This window comes from Heptranchias perlo, chromosome 26 (genome assembly GCF_035084215.1).
Source record: "Heptranchias perlo isolate sHepPer1 chromosome 26, sHepPer1.hap1, whole genome shotgun sequence".
NCBI lineage: Eukaryota > Metazoa > Chordata > Chondrichthyes > Hexanchiformes > Hexanchidae > Heptranchias > Heptranchias perlo.
In genome coordinates, this window is record NC_090350.1 from 31680677 (window position 1) to 31701765 (window position 21089).

The 21089-nt window shown below is 41.9% G+C and overlaps 1 protein-coding gene across 2 annotated transcripts in view; it reads left to right on the forward strand.

Moving 5' to 3' along the window:
- The window catches only part of LOC137342651 (polycomb protein SCMH1-like), a 154989-nt gene that overhangs the window by 112059 nt on the left and 21841 nt on the right, over window positions 1-21089 (forward strand). For both annotated transcript variants that reach the window (XR_010967311.1, XM_068006704.1), the window contains exon 9: window positions 20795-21048. Coding sequence is in view for 1 of the 2 variants with exons in the window: in XM_068006704.1 (XP_067862805.1) it covers window positions 20795-21048 (254 nt within the window). In the remaining variant the exon portion in view is untranslated. The remainder of the gene's footprint in view (window positions 1-20794; window positions 21049-21089) is intronic.

The following is a 21089-nucleotide window of genomic DNA, read 5'->3' on the forward strand; positions in this document are numbered from 1 at the left end:
CATAAGGTTTACAAATATAATGTGCTGCCTTCGTAGCATGCTGCAAAATAAACTCCTGATATTGTGTGGTTGAACAGCACTTCAAATCAAATAGTGTAATTTTATTATGGAAGCCTGCTGTCTAAAGCAATTATTTTTTAACTGTCTGAAAACAGGAAACAACTGGCACCACAGACTCTGTCTCATGTATTTTATAGAATAATGCCGGTCGACATATGTTTTGAGGCAGAAATCCACCGAAGGGGCTGGTAATGTGTTAAATGTACTCGTTACTTGTGATGTATAATTGGAGAAGCTTTGTTGCTGGCTTGTAATGCACCCAGCTTTTTTATTGATTGATTTGATTTTCTTTATAGATATACATAAATAAATTTTTCAAAACCTAGATTCTCAGTGTACTTTCTTCCTTTCAGATGACTTTATCCCCCTGGTTTAGTGTTGCTTTGCTACAGAACACGCTGACCTTGTCTTTTGAAAAGACAATGCTCCAATGGGCATGCTTGACAAAAAAAAAAGCAAACAAAATTGTATAATTTTTTACTAAAGGGGTGAGGGAGGGTTGAACGATCTGAAAACTGCTTCACCCTCACCCTATAAAACACTACTGGCTATTTTAATTCTTATGGGAACTCCATTGAGAGATTGTGACGGGGTCATAAACTCTGAGCGAAGCTGGAACAATAATACTGAAAGGTCCATACTTTTTCTCTTTTTTTTCCCCCCGCCACTGAAATTCAAGTTGCATCTTTATAGTTCTCTCTTGGATACCTTTTTACTCTTGCATTTCACTTTGTGTTAATGGCCATTCCTGCTTGTTCACGTGTTGAGCCTCACATTCAGAGTAAGTACCTGATGAAATAATGTAGGACGTTCAATCTGAATAACGTCATCATGAGGTCTGGTGGTATAATCAGCTTCCAAATAAAATACACACCGATTTCAAACAGTAAACTAGATACAGAATAATGCATGGTTGGTTAATTCCAGATGTGTGAGGCTCTGAAATTGTTTTGGGCCAGTAATACATGTGCAAACCTCAAACCAACAAGAATTGCCCACATGTCTGTAATTTAGACAGCATTTACTTCAAATAAGATCCCTTTCACTGCTTTCTGTTTCTAAATAACACTTGCTTACTGCATGGCGGGGGGGGGGGGGGGCGGGGGGGCGGGGGGTGCGGGGTTGGCACTCAGTATTGGGCACTGGTGATCTAACATCCCAGATACAACATCTCGAGCAAATCTGCACGTCCTCCCAATAAAAAGAAAGAAAGACTTGCATTTATATAGCGCATTTCATGACCTCAGGACACTCCAAAGCACTTCACAGCCAATTAAGTACTTTTGAAGTGTAATCACTGCTGTAATGTAGGGAAAAGTCTGAATGTAAGGCACTGTGTGTCTGTGTATCGCGGTGCCTGGATGGTGGGAACCGCCAACATGTTTGGATATGGAGTGCATCTGGAGTTCTTCAGTACGAGGCTTACAGTATTAAGAATTTCAGCTCCAATGTACCTTGTCCCCCGATTTCTTTACTGGCCAGTTCATTTAAATCTCTGCTGTGAGTGACCTTCAGTTGAACCTGAGCATGACCACTTGGGAATGGTAGAACTTACTGACCATGTCCAAGTGATTATTCATGGCTGTGGCTGCTGGAATTTGACATTAACAATATCTGGTGAAATTGATAAATGGTATCTGACTGAACAGCACACTGTTCTTGAGCTGCATTTTGCCCCCAAATAGAATAAAAATCTTCTGGTGAGTTAATACAGTAGATACATGTTAAGGCTTTCAGTGGTTTGTACTTTTTTTGGATCTAATTGTATTCAGCTACTTTAAAATTCGAATTAGATTTTCTTTGATGTTTCTTGGGACTCCATGAAGAGCTAGAACTGATGGTTGTAAATACAGTGAGACCGTTCACAAATTTTCAATGCACTGACCTGTGAATTCCAAGAATTAAAAAGCATGACCCAGAAAATAACTCTTCCTAACGCAAGCTTCAGATTTTAATGTGGAGCCTACTCAATCTCCAATATGACGTCAGTAGAGTCCACACGGAGACCCCTTTTTAAAAAAAAAATGCATGGAATTGGGATTGACTTGAATTTTGAGTTAACTGCTTTTACATTATTGAGCTCAAGTGTGTATGGAACTGAATTAATATATCCACTGTTCAATGATTTGAAGGCTGAAGTGCACTGGGTTTGGGACTGCACACATTGCTTCTTCACACCTCAAAAGTAACGACTCCATTTTTGACCCAACTTAACAAAGGTGTGTGTGTGTGTGTGTGGTGATGAACAAAAGCATATTAACTGGGAGCCATCATTCTCTGGCAGAGGGGCAAAGAGCACTTGAAATTTAAAGTTGTTCCTCTCTTGCATAACCCCCCCCACCTTCCCTGACCGCAGATATTTATTCCTGTCAAAAAGTTGTCTGCTGTGTCTCTGCCATTTTAGATTTTATGTTCGGAAAAGAGCTACTTGAACTGACTTATCCATTAGGTCAGTTTTCAGCTAACTGCCGTTACAGTATGTGCATCTTTCTTGGCCCTTGATGCTGATCCTGAAGCAACAACCTACTCATATTTACAATGTAGGCACCCCTAGCTCCCTCAATCGTTTAGTGGGTAGCTCAGCATACAGACGAGAAAGGTCCCAAGTTTGATCAGTGTCCTGTGTTGAGTTAGCTGATCTCAGCCAGGTTGGACATGGGAGGTGCTACAGTTGGTCTTAATGCTCCTGGGTTAGGGAGCAAAGATCAGCCTGGGCTCCCACTCCTGATGCAGTCCAGCAACCCTGCTGGAAGTGCATGTGTATGGGCAGAATTGGATCCAATTATGATGTCCTTACAGTCAAAATGCTCACTGTTGAGGTTCAAACATGAATGATGGTCCTTGGCTGAGGTACCTCAGGAGCTGTTCCTCACAAAGAATCAGCCCCTTCAGGAGAGGGGGGTGAGGGCGAAGCTTGGCATCAGCTGGGATCAGACTGATTCCCCACAGTGGAATTTTTCTTCTGAGGGTATTGCCAACAACATTCTCTGTTTGAAATAAAATGTTCTTTCCGTTCATTGAACTGTAAAAGACTGCAGTTAAATCGCTTGAATAACAGCCAAACAAAACCTACTCAAGCCCTTAGTCAATGGTTATTTCATATCAAACTCCTACCCCCCTTCCATTATTCAGCAAACTAGGTCATCAAATCACTGAGTGAATAGAATCTTCATTGGCTGATAGACACATTTGAATTGGAGCCTGACCACTTTGGCAGGGAGATGAATGAGCATCTTAATGATTCAAGAGGACAGATCAAGAGCTCCCTAAAGGCCTAGTGGTTAGAAGGCATTTCCTGTTCATACTAAGCCACACAAACCTGAAGGTTACAGGCATGCCATGGTCAGTGATGTTAACTGGTTTCAGCGGGGCGCCAGGCAGGCTTCTACAATTGGCTTCAGTGCCCCATGGGTTAGGGAGGGAAACCTCAGCCAGCAATCCTCCTGCTGATTGCTATTCACTAACCCCTGCTGGAAGCGTGCACGGACATGAGATGAAGATAAAGGATTTGGCCATGATGTGCTCCATGATTGAGTAGCCAGCCTACACTCACTGGGCTCATACGTGAAGAGTGGCCACTTGGACAAGGCACTGAATAGCTGTCCACGACATGGATACGTACCCCGCCAACAGTCGGCGCCCCCAGGAGAGGTTCCGCCTTTCGGATGAGAAATAAACAGAGGCCCTGTCTGCCCTCTCAGGTGAACATGAAAGATCCCACAACAATATTTCTAAGAAGAGCAGGAGAATTCTCCCCGGTGTCTTAGCCAATGTTTATCCCTCAACCAACATCACTAAAACAGATTAACTGGTCAGTTATGACATTGCTATTTGTGGGACCTTGCTGTGCGCAAATTGGCTGCAGCGTTTCCTACATTACAACAGTGACTACACGTCAGAGTTACTTAATTGGCTGTGACGTGCTTTGGGACATCCTGAGGCGGTGAAAGACACTATAAAAATGCAAGTCTTTTTCTTTCTTTTTCCCTTCTAAAAGCTATGGGATGTTATGCTTCCACCACTGTTCTGGTGGGGCATTCCAAAAACTATTCTTCTAACCTCCCTTTGTTCTTTTGAGGATGATCTTAAATTTTTGTCCCCTGTTTACCAACTTAAAGTGGAAATGGCACTTCCTCATAATACTTTATAGTTTTGAAAACCTCTATTGCTGAGTAATGTATATACATCTGAAGATTTAAAAAAACACAGGAAAACTGTATTGGTGCTGGATGCAAGCGCTATTCTTGCTGGCCTTAATGTAACTACGTGTCATGTATCCATGCTAATGTTAGAGATTATCAAAGGTTTTACTGAGGCTATCTCTGTATTGTAACTTCCACGTGAAGAATGCTGCTGAAGATTGTAAAGGGTTCGCTATAGACAACTGTGGACAAAAAACACAAAGTGGTTGTGTGCTTGTGGTCGATATCTGAACTTGCTAATCAGATTTCACCACTGTTTCAGTTGATTTGCTACATGTTTCATGTTGTAATTCTGAACACTGAACAGAAGCATTGACTTGGGACAGATTTACCTACTGTACACTCTGTCAAACGTATTCCGAAAAGTTCACGATCCCTTTGGTTGATAATCCGCAAGAAAAGAAAGGCTATTATAGTCAAAAGGCTTAGGGTGTGCTTCCCTTATTTTAGGTAACTTTATCTTCAGTTCTCACCCTTTTTATTAAAGCCCTTTTGCCATTTTTAATGAAAGTCTTTTTTTCTGTAGGTTTTGGCAGTTAGAAGAGGGCCAACCTGTTAGAGTTGTAGTGTATATACATAAATCTCTCTGGAATGTGCCAGCAGGCATTTTCCAACATACCGCTTGTGTATAAACAGCTATTACAGTGTCTGTGTGCGCCTCGAGTCCATTTCAGGACAAGGTTTGTTGTGAGCGCTGGAGGAGACTTTCACTGAATATTATTGTTTCAAAAAAGTTGACATCAAAGTGAAAGCAGAAGAGTCCATCCATCGAGGTGCTGGCCCTACCGTGTGTCTTTTTTCCCCTCCCTTGAAGGTTCTATATGTGAGGTGGCTAAGGACTTGGCTGGTATGTTCTTTCCTCATTTGTGAAATGTGGTTTTATTCTGTGCTCTGTGGGCTCCCAGTATTTGGCACAGTGATTTTAATGTGAGCATTACTGGCAAGGTCTGGTGGCATGTTAAATCATTGTTTCGGTCATGAATTTGAGGGACGCATGACTTCTGCTGACTTGAGTGCTGTGCTGAATCCGGTAAATGAGAGTATCTCACAGTATCCTTAGAATATATGTACTGATATTGTGGTGTTTGGTAATTTCTGTGATTGGATCTGAGACCTTTTTTTACTCCACTGGTATCTGTTTCATGGACCTTGGAGTCATTAGCAATATCCTTAGAATAAAGGACAAACCCCACAGGACGGGATCTGTGACCAAACCATTGCAAATTTTAAGCTTTGCATACAAAAACAATAGCCCTGATATTGGGGGATCTTAGCACATAGTTCTCAAGTAAACTTGGAAATTAGTGAATGGGGGAAATAGTGTTCATTTGAATTATACAAAGCTTGCTTCTAATATATTTATATTGTTAGGCCTGGAATTTCCTTGATCCCATTTACGCCGGTTTCTACGCTGATCTTGCTGACGGGAACTTGTGCCCAAATTTCCTGCGGAGTTCATGTGCTGATGCCGGAACGTAAAAACCGGCGTAAAACAAACGCAAATGCAGCGTCACCAATAGGGGCCTGAGGAAACTCCCAGAGAGCTATAAAAGCATGGAACATGCGCCATTCTTCAGAGTGAGGCTTGGGAGTTAAAGGTAAGTGTCAGACTACTTCTCTCTTTAACTTTTTTTATTTAAATTTCTTTATTCACTGTGTTTCCAGTGTTTCAACAGCATTTCCAATGGGAAGGGCTAGTCCAGCTGCTTAGCCCTTCTTAACGCAACTTTGGGTGCACTGAGACTGCCGGCACTTTGGTTAAGTATAGTGCAGGTGTCAGTAAGGAAAATTCCAAAAACATGAAGAAAATCGCTCTCAAACGCCAGAAATAAAGCTAGAAACTTTGAGGACCCTTTCAAGGTTGAAACTTCTCAATTACACAGATATTCATTGACTTCCGGCCATGATGCACTTAAATATATATGAGCGTAAATTTATGCCAACACATTACTGCCGTAAATGCAGGAAACTCGTGTGAGCTGCTCTTTTGCACGGGGGTAGGGCTGTGTTAATGAACGGCAGAGTTTCAGCAGATGTAGTGCAGAAATGGCGCAAATGATCCAGGAAACTTGCGCATAGCGATGATTCAGCTTAAAACTGTGTAAATCAGTTATGTGCAAGTTTCCTTGCTTAAAAATGAGCATTACGTTGTAGTTATGCCAAAAAATTGAGGAAATTCCGGGCCTCAAAACTTTTCTTTGTATAACTGCGTAATGTCTAATATTGTAGTGAGCCTCCAATCTTGCTGATAGGCCCATCCTGATGACAGCATGAACCAGTCAGATCCCCACAAGAGCATGTGAGGCAGGCATTTTTTATCATTTTTTAATTTTTCTATTATTTTCAGCTTTGTTCCTTTTTAAATGAATATTAATCTCCTCCTTTCCGAGCATAGCCACACACCAAGCTGCTCTGCCTCAGTGTCTGATCCTTTGCAGATTCCAACCTCACATCTTACGGCCAGCCTTCCTGTTATTGTCTGTCTGTCTTCTCCCACCCAACCATTTTTTTTCTCTCTCTCGCCACCTGTCCCTACCACTTCCATAGCTGCATTCCTGCGCAATTGTGTATCGGGAAAAGCATGAACCATGGGAGATTATGAAAGCTTAAGGGCTGATCTCTTAAATTACCCAGAGTGAATATTTCTGTGCAGAAAATTGAAAAGAGAAAAATATCTGTGCATATCACTTTTTGGCAGATCCACATTCAAGAGAGACATTCCGACTGGGTTTAGGGTTCTCTGTCACTAAAAGCTCCGCAGTAGATTACCCTAGAATTGCCCCACACTCCATGGTGGACTGCAGTGACGATAACTCTTTGTGCATGACTGTCTAAATGGAGGCAGTGAAATCCTCGCACTCACTGAACTTGCGGTGTGCTTGATTCACTCTCTCTAATGACTGCAGAAAGTGTCGGTGATCAAATAGCATCCTTTTAAGTGCAGGCCCTCTGAGGTCCCTACCTTTGGGCTGTATAGTGGAGGATGGACATGCAATATTGCTCCCCCTCCCTCTCACCAGCAAGCTCCTGGTGCCTGGTCCATTCCAGGATCTCATGATAATGAATTGAGGCTGACCACACGAGGTGGGCTTCTCTCCCCATTGTCCCACCGTTCCCAGGCCCCACCGCTTTAACGTTGGGACTGGAAAATTCCCCTTCATATGTTTCTTAGAGGGGAAAAAGAATGAGGTGCTCAGGCACAAATGGATATAAACAGTTTCAAAAGTTAAACTCGGGAATATTTTCAGGCCACCACTGTTGCATCTGCCTATCCAAATTAGTAGAATGGCAACTTGAGTATTAGCAGCAGGGTAGATGCCTGTCAAAAGGCTACTTGCAAATTATGGTATCCATCAGACCTTAATAATGTGCTTTACGTTAAACTACAACTTTAATCAAAGGAGCCACAAAGGAAGTTGTTCCACTGGTGATAAATTATAGCTGAATTTATTTGACAAATTAGAATGTTCCATGTCGCACAAATATCTGTAATCTGGGTTGTTCCCACTATTTGAGATTCCTTCTGTTCACTGGCACTGGAGTGTTGCTCCACAAATGATCTCATTCTTGTTCCTTGCTTTCCTGCCTTCTATCCTGTAATCTGTCTCCTGCATTTTTTTTTAATATAAACCGCTTGAGTTGTGTCTGTAAACACTGCCTGCTTTCTGCTTTATGCTGAGACAAAACTTCAGGCCTGTACACTCTGAGTCTAACCTCTTCCTAAGCAGAGAGTGACATGGCAGGCTGAAATTTTGATGTGGTAAAACGTGAAAGTGTGAGCCCACCCACCTCAGACTGCCGTGGGTGAAGTAAAAAGTGAAGCTTCTGGACAAAGCACTAGTTCCTGCCCCTCGCCAGCAGAATTTATCGAATGGACATTTCATCTGCCAGCCATGACCAGCCTGCCTCAGACACACGCTTTGTTTATAGTGTAGCTGCGTAATCTATTGGAGTAGATTCAAAGACCGTGCTTCCTTTCCTCTGGGAGGACCAATATATTAAACCGAGGCGAATTCAGAAAACTTTGTGCACGTGTGTGATGAAATCATCAACTCATTCGCAAATGACGTGTAGAATTTCATTACACTTAATGCGCAATCGAATTCTTTCCCCTTTTTAGTGTTTTATAAACCAGTCAAAAATTCTGTCCTCTGGTCTATGTCATTAATTGGGTATTTTAGTGAAAAAAAAAATCTAGCTTTCTGCTGAAAATGTTCAGTTAATTACTGAGAAAGTCTTTAATTATTCAGTTCCCATCACCACCACCACACACACTGTTGTGAGGCCGACTGGTCTGTGCTTTTAAAGAAAAACTTAAATTTATACTGCACCTTATTGTGTCTCCGGGATGTCCCAAAGCACTTTACATTATCAATTAATTAATTTTTGAAGTGCAGTGCTGGTGTTTTGTAAACAAACACAGCTGTTTATTTGCACATCACAAGGCCCCGCCAACAACAAACGAATAAATGCCCAATTAACTTGTTTGAAGTGCTGGGGGAGAAATTGGCCTGGACACCAGGAGAACTCCCTGCTCTTTTTCGAATAGTGACATAGGATCATTTGCATCCATGAGAGCAGCATGGACAAGGCCTCGGTTTAATGGCTCCTCCAAAAGACAGCACCTCTGATAGTGCAGCACTCCCTCAGTACTGCTGTAAGTGTCATCTTAGAACATGCACTGAAGTCCATATTGGGACTTGAACCTATAACCTTCAGACTGAGATGAAAGTGAACCAATTGAGCGTAGTTGACACTTCTACTTTAGTCTAACGCTTATGAGTTCTACTCCTTAAGCGCTGCTCGCCCATTCACGCTTTTAAACCCACATTTTCAAGGTTTTTGTCCTGAAGCACATATTCCTAAAAATGGACATTAAGAATTGCCTTAAATAATCAGGAATATAGCGGCTATTCGTCATTTACAAACTTAATTCCACCAAGAGTCTCTCGTAATTCCATTCCATGACCTAGTTTGTAAAGAATCTTGCAACACCAGGTTATAGTCCAACAATTTTATTTGAAAATCACAAGCTTCCAGAGGCTTTCTCCTTTGTCAGGTGAATGTGGAAATCCTTCAACGTTTCGCATTTATATTCAGAGAACAATACCTGGTGATTACAGATAATCTTTCCAACTGCCCGTTGTCAAGGCAATCAAAGTGTTCAGACAGAGAGGTGTTACCTCCAGGACCACCGAATATACAAACGGCCAGAACACAAAACAGAGAGAGAGAGGGAGAAACATCCGAAAGGAAGAGAAAGACAGAAAATGACTCATTGTATTAAAAACAGATAACTTTTATTCGCTGGTGGGGTTACGTGTAACGTGACATGAACCCAAGATCCCGGTGGGTGCGGAACTTGGCTATCAATTTCTGCTCGACGATTTTGCTACAAAAACTCAGTACCCACGGACCAGTTGAACCAGGAACACTTCTCACCACGATGGACGTCTCGGCACTCTACACCAGTATCCCCCACGATGACGGCATCGCTGCAACAGGCCATCCCCACACCTCCACTACTCGCCTTCAAGCAGCCACCCAACCTCATACAGACCATCGTTCGCAGCAAATTACCCAGCTTTCAGGAGAACAGCGTCCACGACACCACACAACCCTGCCACGGCAACCTCTGCAAGACATGCCAGATCATCGACACAGATACCAACATCACACGAGAGGACACCACCCACCAGGTACATGGTTCATACTCCTGTGACTCGGCCAACGTTGTCTACCTCATACGTTGCAGGAAAGGATGCCCCGGAGCATGGTACATTGGCGAGACCATGCAAACACTGCGACAACGGATGAACAGACACCGCGCAACGATCGCCAGACAGGAGGGCTCCCTCCCAGTCGGGGAACACTTCAGCAGTCAAGGACATTCAGCCACCGATCTTCGGGTAAGCGTTCTCCAAGGCGGCCTTCGAGACACACGACAACGCAAAATCGTCGAGCAGAAATTGATAGCCAAGTTCCGCACCCATGAGGACGGCCTCAACCGGGATCTTAGGTTCATGTCACGCTACACGTAACCCCACCAGCGAATAAAAGTTACCTGTTTTTAATACAACGGGTCATTCTCTGTCTTTCTCTTCCTTTCGGATGTTTCTCCCTCTCTCTCTCTGTTTTGTGTTCTGGCCGTTTGTATATTCGGTGGTCCTGTAGGTAACACCTCTCTGTCTGAACACTGATTGCCTTGACAACGGGCAGTTGGAAAGATTATCTGTAATCACCAGGTATTGTTCTCTGAATATAAATGCGAAACGTTGAAGGATTTCCACATTCACCTGACGAAGGAGAAAGCCTCCGGAAGCTTGTGATTTTCAAATAAAATTGTTGGACTATAACCTGGTGTTGTAAGATTCTGTACATTTGTCAACCCCAGTCCATCATCGGCATCTCCACATCATGACTTAGTTTGTATTTGGTGGAAAATTATCTCCCTCCTCTCCTGTTGCAGCAAAGCCTAAATGTTGGGATATACTGAAGTATTTACATAATGCAACTGAGTGATGAATACCAACACTGCATATATTTGAAAGAGGGCATCCAAAAACATTTACCACTTTCCTGACTTTTCAAAATCTATCTGATTGTAGGTTTACTGTCACCTTGGGTTTCAGTATAGTCTGTGTCTGTATTACGACAGTGCAGTACAATTTTGCATTGATTTGAGACTGGCAAAACTCTTCACATCCATTCAACCAGCAGAATTTCAGAACCTAAAATTGTCATCCAAGAAGATTGTCAATTAAGAAATGTCAAAAATCACTTTCGTTATAATTATGAAACATTGCAGATTTGGTGGGGGTGGGGACTATTTGAATTCAAATCCTAAAAGTGGACATCGAGTATGCAACCTAATGTGCTGCGCATCCACTGTGTTTGGCTGATTTTTTTTTTAGTGTGTTTTGTGCAACCAAACTGTGCACTTTTTCCAAATTTACCTGGTAATGTAACATGATTTGCTCTATCCCACTGGTTAGTTTTTACAGCAGGAAGAGTATCCACCATTCACATCCTTGTTATCTAACACTATAATCACAGGCCTCAGGCCCACTCGCCAACAAAGATTTAGTATCGTGTCACTACCAGGATGGTAAAGATGAATTAGATGGACCGTGGACTTTTCTTGTCTAGCAATTCCTATGTGTTTATCGGTGCCACTATTGTGACATTTTTGCCCTTTTTGTTTGTGGTTGGATGTGAGTAGGAGTGTCCCACATGCACCACCTATTCACTGTGTATATCAATGATTAGGATATAGGGTGAGAGGGAGGGATGTCCAAATTTGCAGACAATACTAAAATAAGAAGCATATTTCTGAAACGTAGAAAATAGGAGCAGGAGTAGGCCATTCGGCCCTTCAAGCCTGCTCCGCCATTGAATACGATCATGGCTGATCCTCTATCTCAATACCATAGTCCCGCTCTCTCCCCATACCTCTTGATGCCTTTTGTGTCTAGAAATCTATCTAGCTCCTTCTTAAATATATTCAGTGACTTGGCCTCCACAGCCTTCTGTGGTAAAAGAAAGATTCAAGGAAGCTGTATGGGGATATTGATAAGCTGATGGAATGGGCAGAAAAGTGGCAGATGGAATTCAATGTCAGTAAGTGTGAGGTGATGCATTTTGTTTTTTAAAAAAAATAAATGTAACATCCGTTTGGTGGAGGTCTGGGTGATCTAGAGGAGCAGAGGGATTTGGAGGTTCATGTTCCGAAGACATTAAAAGCAGCCTTTCAAGTGGATACAGCGATTGAAAAAAGCCAATGGAACACTCCGTTTTATGGCAAGAGGTATAGAATATAAAAGCCGAGATGTAATGGTAAATCTATATAAAGCCCTTAGTAAGACCATAGTTTGGAGTACTGTGTGCAGTTTATATAGGAAGGATGTTGAAGCAATAGAGAGCATACAACACAGATTCACTGGGATGCTGCCTGGTGTGAGGAAATAGAAATATGAAGAAAGACTTGAAAAATTGGGTTTTCATTAGAACAGAGGAGATTAAAGGGTAAAAAGCAAAATACTTAATGAAAAGTCATTGACCTGAAATGTTAATCATACCTTCCTGCCTCAACAGATGCTGCCTGACCTGCTGAGTGTTCCCAGCATTTTCTGTTTTTGTTTTGGAGATTAAAGGGTGATTTGATAGAGGTGTTTAAAAATTATGAATGGATGGGAACAGGGTGGATAGAATCGGATGATATCCGGTGCCTGAAGGATCTGGAACGAGGGGCTGTAGATATTTGATGAAATAATAGAGATTTAGAAAAGAGAGCAGGAGACACTTTTACAGAGTGTTTTGAGGCTGTGGAATGCACTACCAGAGTTATGAAGCAGAGACCATGTCAATAAGCTAGATTGGTGGTTGAAGGAAAGGGATACAGGAATATGGGAAAAGAACAGGCACATGGGATTAGAATTAATGCTCATGTGGAGGATAAACAGCAAGATTGGTTGAATTGAACAATCTGTTCATGTGTTATCATTTCAAAGTAATTCTATTTAATAAAGCTGAGAGATGTAATAAAGAACTATATAAATAGAAAAAATGTTTCTCCTCCAATAAAAAGAGCTCTGTTGGACATGAATTGAATACTAGAGAATTAAAGAATCAAAATAGATCGGGGAAAACTGTAAATTGAAGTGTTCCAGAAATCTCCACTTTGGGGATGTTTAGAAAGGCATGTTTTTCACAGCTGCAATGAGCCAGAATGCCTGTGATTTAATTCTGATGATGGTGAGGTAATGTGTTGTTTTATTTTAGCAATAATGACTCTGAAAACTGCCAATAAATTATTTTGATTTGCATTTGTTACACATACACCTAATGTACTGCATTGCACCCCTTGTGAAGAAACTCGTTGTAATGAAATGTAGAAATTACTTTAAAATCAAGACTGCAAACACTTTTTTTTAAAAAGAGTAATTACATGCAAATATTGTAGACTGTAGAATTACTTTAACCCTTAGAAAGAATTAAGGACTAAAATTAGAATTTGCCCTTACAATAATGTAGTGCAGTATTTCTGTTAAATGAATAATGCATTTGAATTTCTTTGAAATTTTTTTAAAAGGTAATCTCTTGTTAAAAGCAGTCTACTCTTGTTAATTCATAATCATTCTTTTTCAATAAAAATTTAAATTATCCAGCAAATCGAATTAAGCAACATAAATAAAACAGCAAAGGTTGCAATTTGTGTTTAAAAATTTCATTAAGGTCATTCAAATTAAAGCAGCTTTGAATTCAAAGGCGTAGACTGTAACTTTATTCCGAGCAATTTACAGTAATGGGACTCTTTGAACAACAAAGATTACTTGCATTCACAGGAACATTATCAGATAAAAACTGACACCGAGCCAAAGAAGGAGCCATTAGGACAGGTGACTAAAAGCTTGGTTAATGTGTCCATTTTCAAGGAGCGTCTTGAGGAGGAATATGTTCTGAATATTTTACTAACTAATGAAACAAGTGCACATAAACAGTATATGCGCTGTTTGAAAGTAAGTATGGATACCATACCTTACACTTCAAGTGGTTACCAGTAGTTACCCAATTTAAATGTAAAGTACTAATGTACTCCATATGCATTTTTAATTAATTGAATTCATTTTAACATTATGGGGGTAAAGCTTCAAAGTTCTGCTCCTGGTGTGGCGCTACATTAGACGCAAGTGCGGGATTAGAAAATTGGGTTAGCTCTGCTACTGTGCACATATCTGGAGAGGCTCTGCACTGAGAGCACGGCCTTACAAAGCCATCCCCAATGAGTCTTCCAGTCAATTCATGGAGTAGTCAAGGGGACGTACTCAGGTGTGATCAGCAGACTGAGACCTCCGGTTTGTGTCCACTATCTGACACTGGAAACGACCTGCTACACATGTATCAGTTAGTAGTTTCCTTGCCCTCTCGATCTCTGTGAATTTGTGCTGGCTTGATTGAAGGTGAGGCACTGCACAACAAGGTGGAAAATGAGGCCTGTTTGATGTCGACTCTTCTTGTCTATCTAGTGGCCAGTTACAGATTGATGGTGATTGTCTGCCCTTTCTGTGTTTGATGGTGACTGGCTGCCCTTTGTGTTTGGGGGCACGAAAAATCCTTTCAAAGCAATGGGGAAGGGGGAAATAGGAATTAGAAAGGCTGGTGTACATGTGGAGCAAATTGCAATTCTTCTGGACTGTGACAGATTTATGGTGCTAAATTTAATTTACAGTATCAGTCAATGTAAATCCAAACACTTGATTATGGTGCTCAAGAGGATGCTTTTTCTCCCCAAGCCTGTGGTGCAAAATAAGGCTTTGTATCATCTAGCTGCAAAGGCAATTGTGTTACAGACTATTCTTTACTTTGTTCTGCTTTGTTACTTTTATTACCTTTGGGAATTAAATTAATTAAATGACAGTCTCACAATGTATAATGACTATGAAATCTCTATTGCACTAACTCTGTTTCGTAGTGTTTCCAGGACTACACAGAATTTTGCACGAGTAAATAGTCTGTTGCCATGGTAACTCAAAGCAAGATCGGGAGGGCTGCTATAGCTCAGTTCATGTAATTTGTAAGGAAGGTAGAGCTAACTCGTGTAAAAGTGCAGTCATTATTAGATGCTAGCAGAGAATGGAATATTGTATTTTTAAAGTTAGTGGGTCGGGTTCTGGACAGTTTCTTGATGCAGAAGACCAGTTTTAGGTAAGTACTGAAGAGGGGTGTTTGGATCTCATTAAATTTCAGCCAGTTCCTTTTTTAAAAAAAATTCTATAATGAGAAACTATCCCTTTTGCTTATTTATTTACGTGATGAATTTAAAATTTCTCATTATCTCAAACTCTTTCACTGAATTTAAATAGAGTGTACTGGAAGACCATAGCAGTATTGTACCACAGAATATTCATTTATATGGAAAAGATAAAACTATGATTACAAATGTTCTATTTTAAAATATTTTCTTGCATTAATGTAGATTTGCTCATGGCTGGTTGGAGTATTTTATTTAAATTTATAGTAACCTGCTCAGTTGCAGAAAATACCCTCGATTAGATTTTCATTAAACATGATCAGTAATTTCCTCTCTTTGCCTCCTGCCCTAGCCGATGTCACACCATTTCCTGGGTGAGCAATCTTCTCCTAGTATGAAGATTCTGAGAAGACAGTCATTTATTTTCTCCCATCAAAACCGTAGCCTTTAGCCCCGAGCTGAGATTAAGGAATTGCTGACAGAAACCTGACTTGTGCTGCTCAAATGATGCATTTAAGGGGAAACTAGATAAGTACATGAATGAGAAAGGAATAGAAGGATATGTTCATAGAGTTAGATGAAGTAGGGTGGGAGGAGACTCGTGTGGAATATAAACACTGGCATAGACCAGTTGAACTGAATGGGCTGTAAATTCAAAGTAATTCTATGTACTCAGTGACACAACATACAGGAAAACTGTGCTCCTCAGTTACCTCTCTCTTTTATATGCATGAAATAAGTTTTTCAGTGTACTTTCTCCCTTTTTCCCCTCCACTTCAGGCCTCAGGCCTCTACCAATGTTGCTCTGAAAGCAGCTGTTTGGAAATCCACAAGCAGTTCGGGATGGCTTTATCTCAATATTTCCTGGACTCCACTTGCTGTCTCGCCATGCAGCACAGCTGAGACCAACAACTCAGGATTTGATGGATTATGGGCTCTGTCTTAATGCTGTGTGGCGTGATATAGGAACATTGGAACAGGAGTAGACCATTCAGCCCCTTGATCCTGTCCCATCATTCAATCAGATCATGGTTGATCCATTTGCCTGCCTTTTGTCCATATCCTTTGATACCTTTACCTAACAAAAATCTTAAAAATTCAAAAAGGAAATCTTGGTGAAATTTTTATTGCATTGGGAACAGTATGAAATGGCACTAATAGTATGTAATGAATATGACATTTTTTTGCATTTGTCTTATATAGTTGAAGTGAATATTCCAGCATGTTTTGCACTGGGATGACAGACAGATGTCCTCTATTCCAGCATAAAATGCAAGAGTGTTCATCATGACAACAAGTAGGTAGCTTGCAAGCTAGTAATTGAGCTGTGGGAACTGAGATCTTTCAATATTACCAAGCTTTTTTTTTATTCGTTCATGGGATGTGGGCGTTGCTGGCAAGGCCAGCATTTATTGCCCATCCCTAGGGCTGAGATGATTGTTGGAGGCCAATCAGCCCAAGCCTGGATGTTGATAAGGTCTTGCTGCTTGCGGGCAAGGACTGCTTCATTATCTGAGGGGTTGCGAATGGAACTGAACACTGTGCAATCATCAGCGAACATCCCCATTTCTGACCTTATGATGGAGGGAAGGTCATTGATGAAGCAGCTGAAGATGGTTGGGCCTAGGACACTGCCCTGAGGAACTCCTGCAGCAATGCCCAGGGGCTGAGATGATTGGCCTCTGTTGTGGGAAAAAATCACCACTCGGAGTCAGACTTAAAGATTCAACATGCAGTTTATTGGACAAAGTACTCTGGGAGAAGGCTGGGCACCAAAATCCACGCTAACACCTCCAACAACCACTGCCATCTTCCTTTGTGCTAGGTATGACTCCAGGCACTGGAGAGTTTTCCCCCTGATTCCCATTGACTTCAATTTGACTAGGGCTCTTTGGTGCCACACTCGGTCAAATGCTGCCTTGATGTCAAGGGCAGTCACTCTCACCTCACCTCTGGAATTCAGCTCTTTTGTCCATGTTTGGACCAAGGCTGTAATGAGGTCTGGAGCTGAGTGGTCCTGGCGGAACCCAAACTGAGCATCAGTGAGCAGGTTATTGGTGAGTAAGTGCCGCTTGATTGCACTGTCGACGACACCTTCCATCACTTTGCTGATGATTGAGAGTAGACTGATGGGGCGGTAATTGGCCGGATTGGATTTGTCCTGCTTTTTGTGGACAGGACATACCTGGGCAATTTTCCACATTGTCGGGTAGATGCCAGTGTTGTAGCTGTACTGGAACAGTTTGGCTCGAGGTGCAGCTAGTTCTGGAGCACAAGTCTTCAGCACTACAGCTGGGATGTCGGAGCCCATAGCCTTTGCTGTATCCAGTGACTCGTCCGTTTCTTGATATCGTGGAGTGAATCGAATTGGCTGAAGACTGGCTTCAGTGATGGTGGGGGATATCTGGAGGAGGCCGAGATGGATCATCCACTCGGCACTTCTGGCTGAAGATGGTTGCAAACACTTCAGCCTTGTCTTTTGCAATCACGTGCTGGACTCTGCCATCATTGAAGATGAGGATGTTTACAGAGCCTCCTCCTCCCGTTAGTTGTTTAATTGTCCATCATCATTCACGACTGGATGTGGCAGGACTGCAGAGCTTTGATTTGATCTGTTGGTTGTGGAATCGCTCAGCTCTGACTATAGCATGTTGCTTCCGCTGTTTAGCATGCATGTAGTCCTGAGTTGTAGCTTCACCAGGTTGGCACCTCATTTTTAGGTACGCCTGATGCTGCTCCTGGCATGCTCTTCTACACTCCTCATTGAACCAGGGCTGATCCCCTGGCTTGTTGGTAATGGTAGAGCGAGGAATATGCCAGGCCATGAGGTTACAGATTGTGCTGGAATACAATTCTGCTGCTGATGATGGCCCACGGCGCATCATGGATGCCCAGTTTTAAGCTGCTCGATCTGTTCTGAATCTATCCCATTTAGCACGGTGATAGTGCCACACAACACGTTGGATGGTATCCTCAGTGCGAAGATGGGACTTCGTCTCCACGAGGACTGTGCGGTGGTCACTCCTACCAATACTGTCATGGACAGATGCATCTGCGACAGGTAGATTGGTGAGGACGAGGTCAAGTAGGTTTTTCCCTCGTGTTGGTTCGCTCACCGCCTGCCGCAGGCCCAGTCTGGCAGCTATGTCCTTCTGGACTCGGCCAGCTCTGTTAGTAGTGGTGCAACCGAGCCACTCTTGGTGATGGACATTGAAGTCCCCCACCCAGAGTACATTCTGTGCCCGTGCTGCCCTCAGTGCTTCCTCCAAGTGGTGCTCAACATGGAGGACTGATTCGTCAGCTGAGGGAGGACGGTAGGTGGTAATCAGCAGGAGGTTTCCTTGCCCATGTTTGACCTGATGCCATGTGATTTCATGGGGTCCAGAGTCAATGTTGAGGACTCCCAGGGCCACTCCCTCCTGACTGTATATCACTGTACCGCCACCTCTGGTGGGTCTGTCCTGCTGGTGGGACAACTGCCCTTGGAGAGTTATGTGACCTGAGGTTTAACAGTTAACATATTTGTAGTAACCTGTATACTGGATTAATTATAGAATTTTTACAATCTAAAGCAACTTTACAATTAATTGGAAATATGAGGCATATACAATAACTATCGATATACTAGAACACAAATATATTGAATAAAGTCCATAATGGCCTAATTGTCCTTTTTGAGAAATTGCTTTGGATGTTATCTTTCTAATTAGCATCGGAGATAAGTGTTTGGATGCTCGTGGATGGGTGCCCAGGCAAATAGTGCTTCATGATATTGTACTTCCAAGATGTAAAGAACTTCACACAACAATGTTAATGGTTATGAAAGATTGTAGCTTAGCAAAACATCATACCCACACAGTGGTAAGTTGTATTTGTCTCTGCTGGGAATCCATTGATAGCTAGGTTTGCAGACATTCACAATGGATAAAACACCATCTTCTTCATGATGCAGGAACTATGCAGCCATTAGTAATTCAAAAAGTGCTGCAGTTGACAACTTTATTTGAAACTCACAAAGCAAATCTGTATTCTTGCAACATTATTGTCTCAAAAAAGATGCCTTTTTCTAACATGTCAATTGTGTGTGATGGTACCTGCTTTTGGTTGACCCAAATACCACTTTCTAGAGACCTGTAGTAATGTTCCATTTGAAATAGCATTTCCACATCTGCATTTAATTTGATTAGACTGGGTTTGTAAATTAGTTTAATGATCACCTGCACCAGCATCTTTGTATTGAAGCATTTTTCTGAACTTTGCTAATTTTATTGGCCTTTGCTGTCAGCAAGTAAGAGTGCTGCATTTTTATTCTAGTCAATATCTGTATAGAAGGAGAAGGGAAAAGACAAAAGAATAACTTACACTTCCAAGTTGTTTCTGGAGGACTAGCTGAATTGCTACTGTGGTATGTTCTTCGCCGAGTGGCAAAGCAGTGCTTCTAGCTTGGGCAAAAATACAGAACACAGAATACAATGCTGAGAAAGGTGAAACCAAATATCAAGGGGTGGAGGGAAGGGTGCTTGTACTGCAACCCATGGGCCACATGCAACTACTGACAGTCCAGGCCTTCACAACCCAGGCAACTTGGTCCTATTTGTGCTTGTATTTATTTATGGCTCGATTGTCCCGTTTGTTTTGTGAACCTGGAGGGTTTGCAAACTCTTGGTGCTGTTGCTTCATTGTTGGATAAATACTGTATCAGGACACTAAGCTGTATTCGTATCAACATTGAGATATATGCAAATTAATAGGATCATGGATTTAAACTTCAGATGTGCCCTCTGTGACTCCATGGCGTGCACCCATGTAGCCCACAAATACAGAAACCTTGAATGCCCCTGTATTAGTCGCTCACAGAACTGGCCAAATTAGTAGCTACTTTATCTGGAATCTGAGCCAGCAGCAAAGGGAAAACAAGAGTGCAGATCTACGGTATTCCAAATTTGGATAATCCAAATGGTTTGACTTTATTTATTGCTGCTGAATATTTCCAGGAAACTTGTGTCTGGTTTAATTCATCTTTCTTCTGCAAAGAAAAATTGTTCAACCTCAGTACTATTAGTATGCAATGACCCTGTGCAAAGCATTGTGGGGTGATGTAGTTTTGCGAAACATCCCAGCCTCTGATTTGTTGTAATGTAATACGAGTAATCTCCCTAGAACTGCCTTGCCTGACAAACCTACTGAATTCATCAGCCTCATTCCTCCAACTAATGAGCAACTCTGCAGCCTCCTCCTCTGATTCCTGTCTGACTTTGTCGCCTCCTTCTCTGACTTCTTCCCAAATTAGCAGCCTCCATCTCTAAATCCTGCCCAATGCAGCAAACCTTGACTCCTACCCAATCCTGAGTCCTATATTCTACACAGGTTCAATTCACTGGCTGTAATACGAATTGTACAGCTGACCACAACATGGAGAATAATTCCCATTGAATGGTTTTGGCTATTGGTTTAGACTGTCAAACGTGGCCACTGCAAACACGTATCTGCTTTATAAAGGTAAGTAAAGGTTTGATTTTGTTATTTCTAGAGAGCCGATTCATAAGAAGATAGTTAAATAGCATTAATCAGGGAGGTGATGAGGCATTTATTTGAAAACTGAGATTTTGGACTGGATCTACACAAAACCAAATGAACGCTTTTGTTATTTCTGTGCTGAACTAATTTTACTTCCAGTCTTCAAAATCCTACTTAACCTCATATAGAAAAATTAACATTGATAACCTAAAAAAATAGAGTTTGTGCTAAAATTGATTTTCAACTATTTGTTTCTTTTTTCCAGTGGTCATCTCAAAGAATCTGCCTACACCTCCAGAGGTGAATTCAGAGAAACATAACATGCAGGCTTCAGTAAAAGCCATATCAGAGCAGCTTCCAGTCCAGCAGCGCGGCCGCAAGCCCGGGAGGAAGAGAAGCCGCGTGGGGCAGACGACATGCGTACACAAACCAGAAATGCAGCATCCAATCTCATCGCCCGCCAAGCCAGTGGAACCATTAAAAATCCCAAAGAAGAGAGGACCAAAGCCTGGGAGCAAGGTACTTAGTTTTAGGAGAGATGCCAGCCCACCAAGCCATCC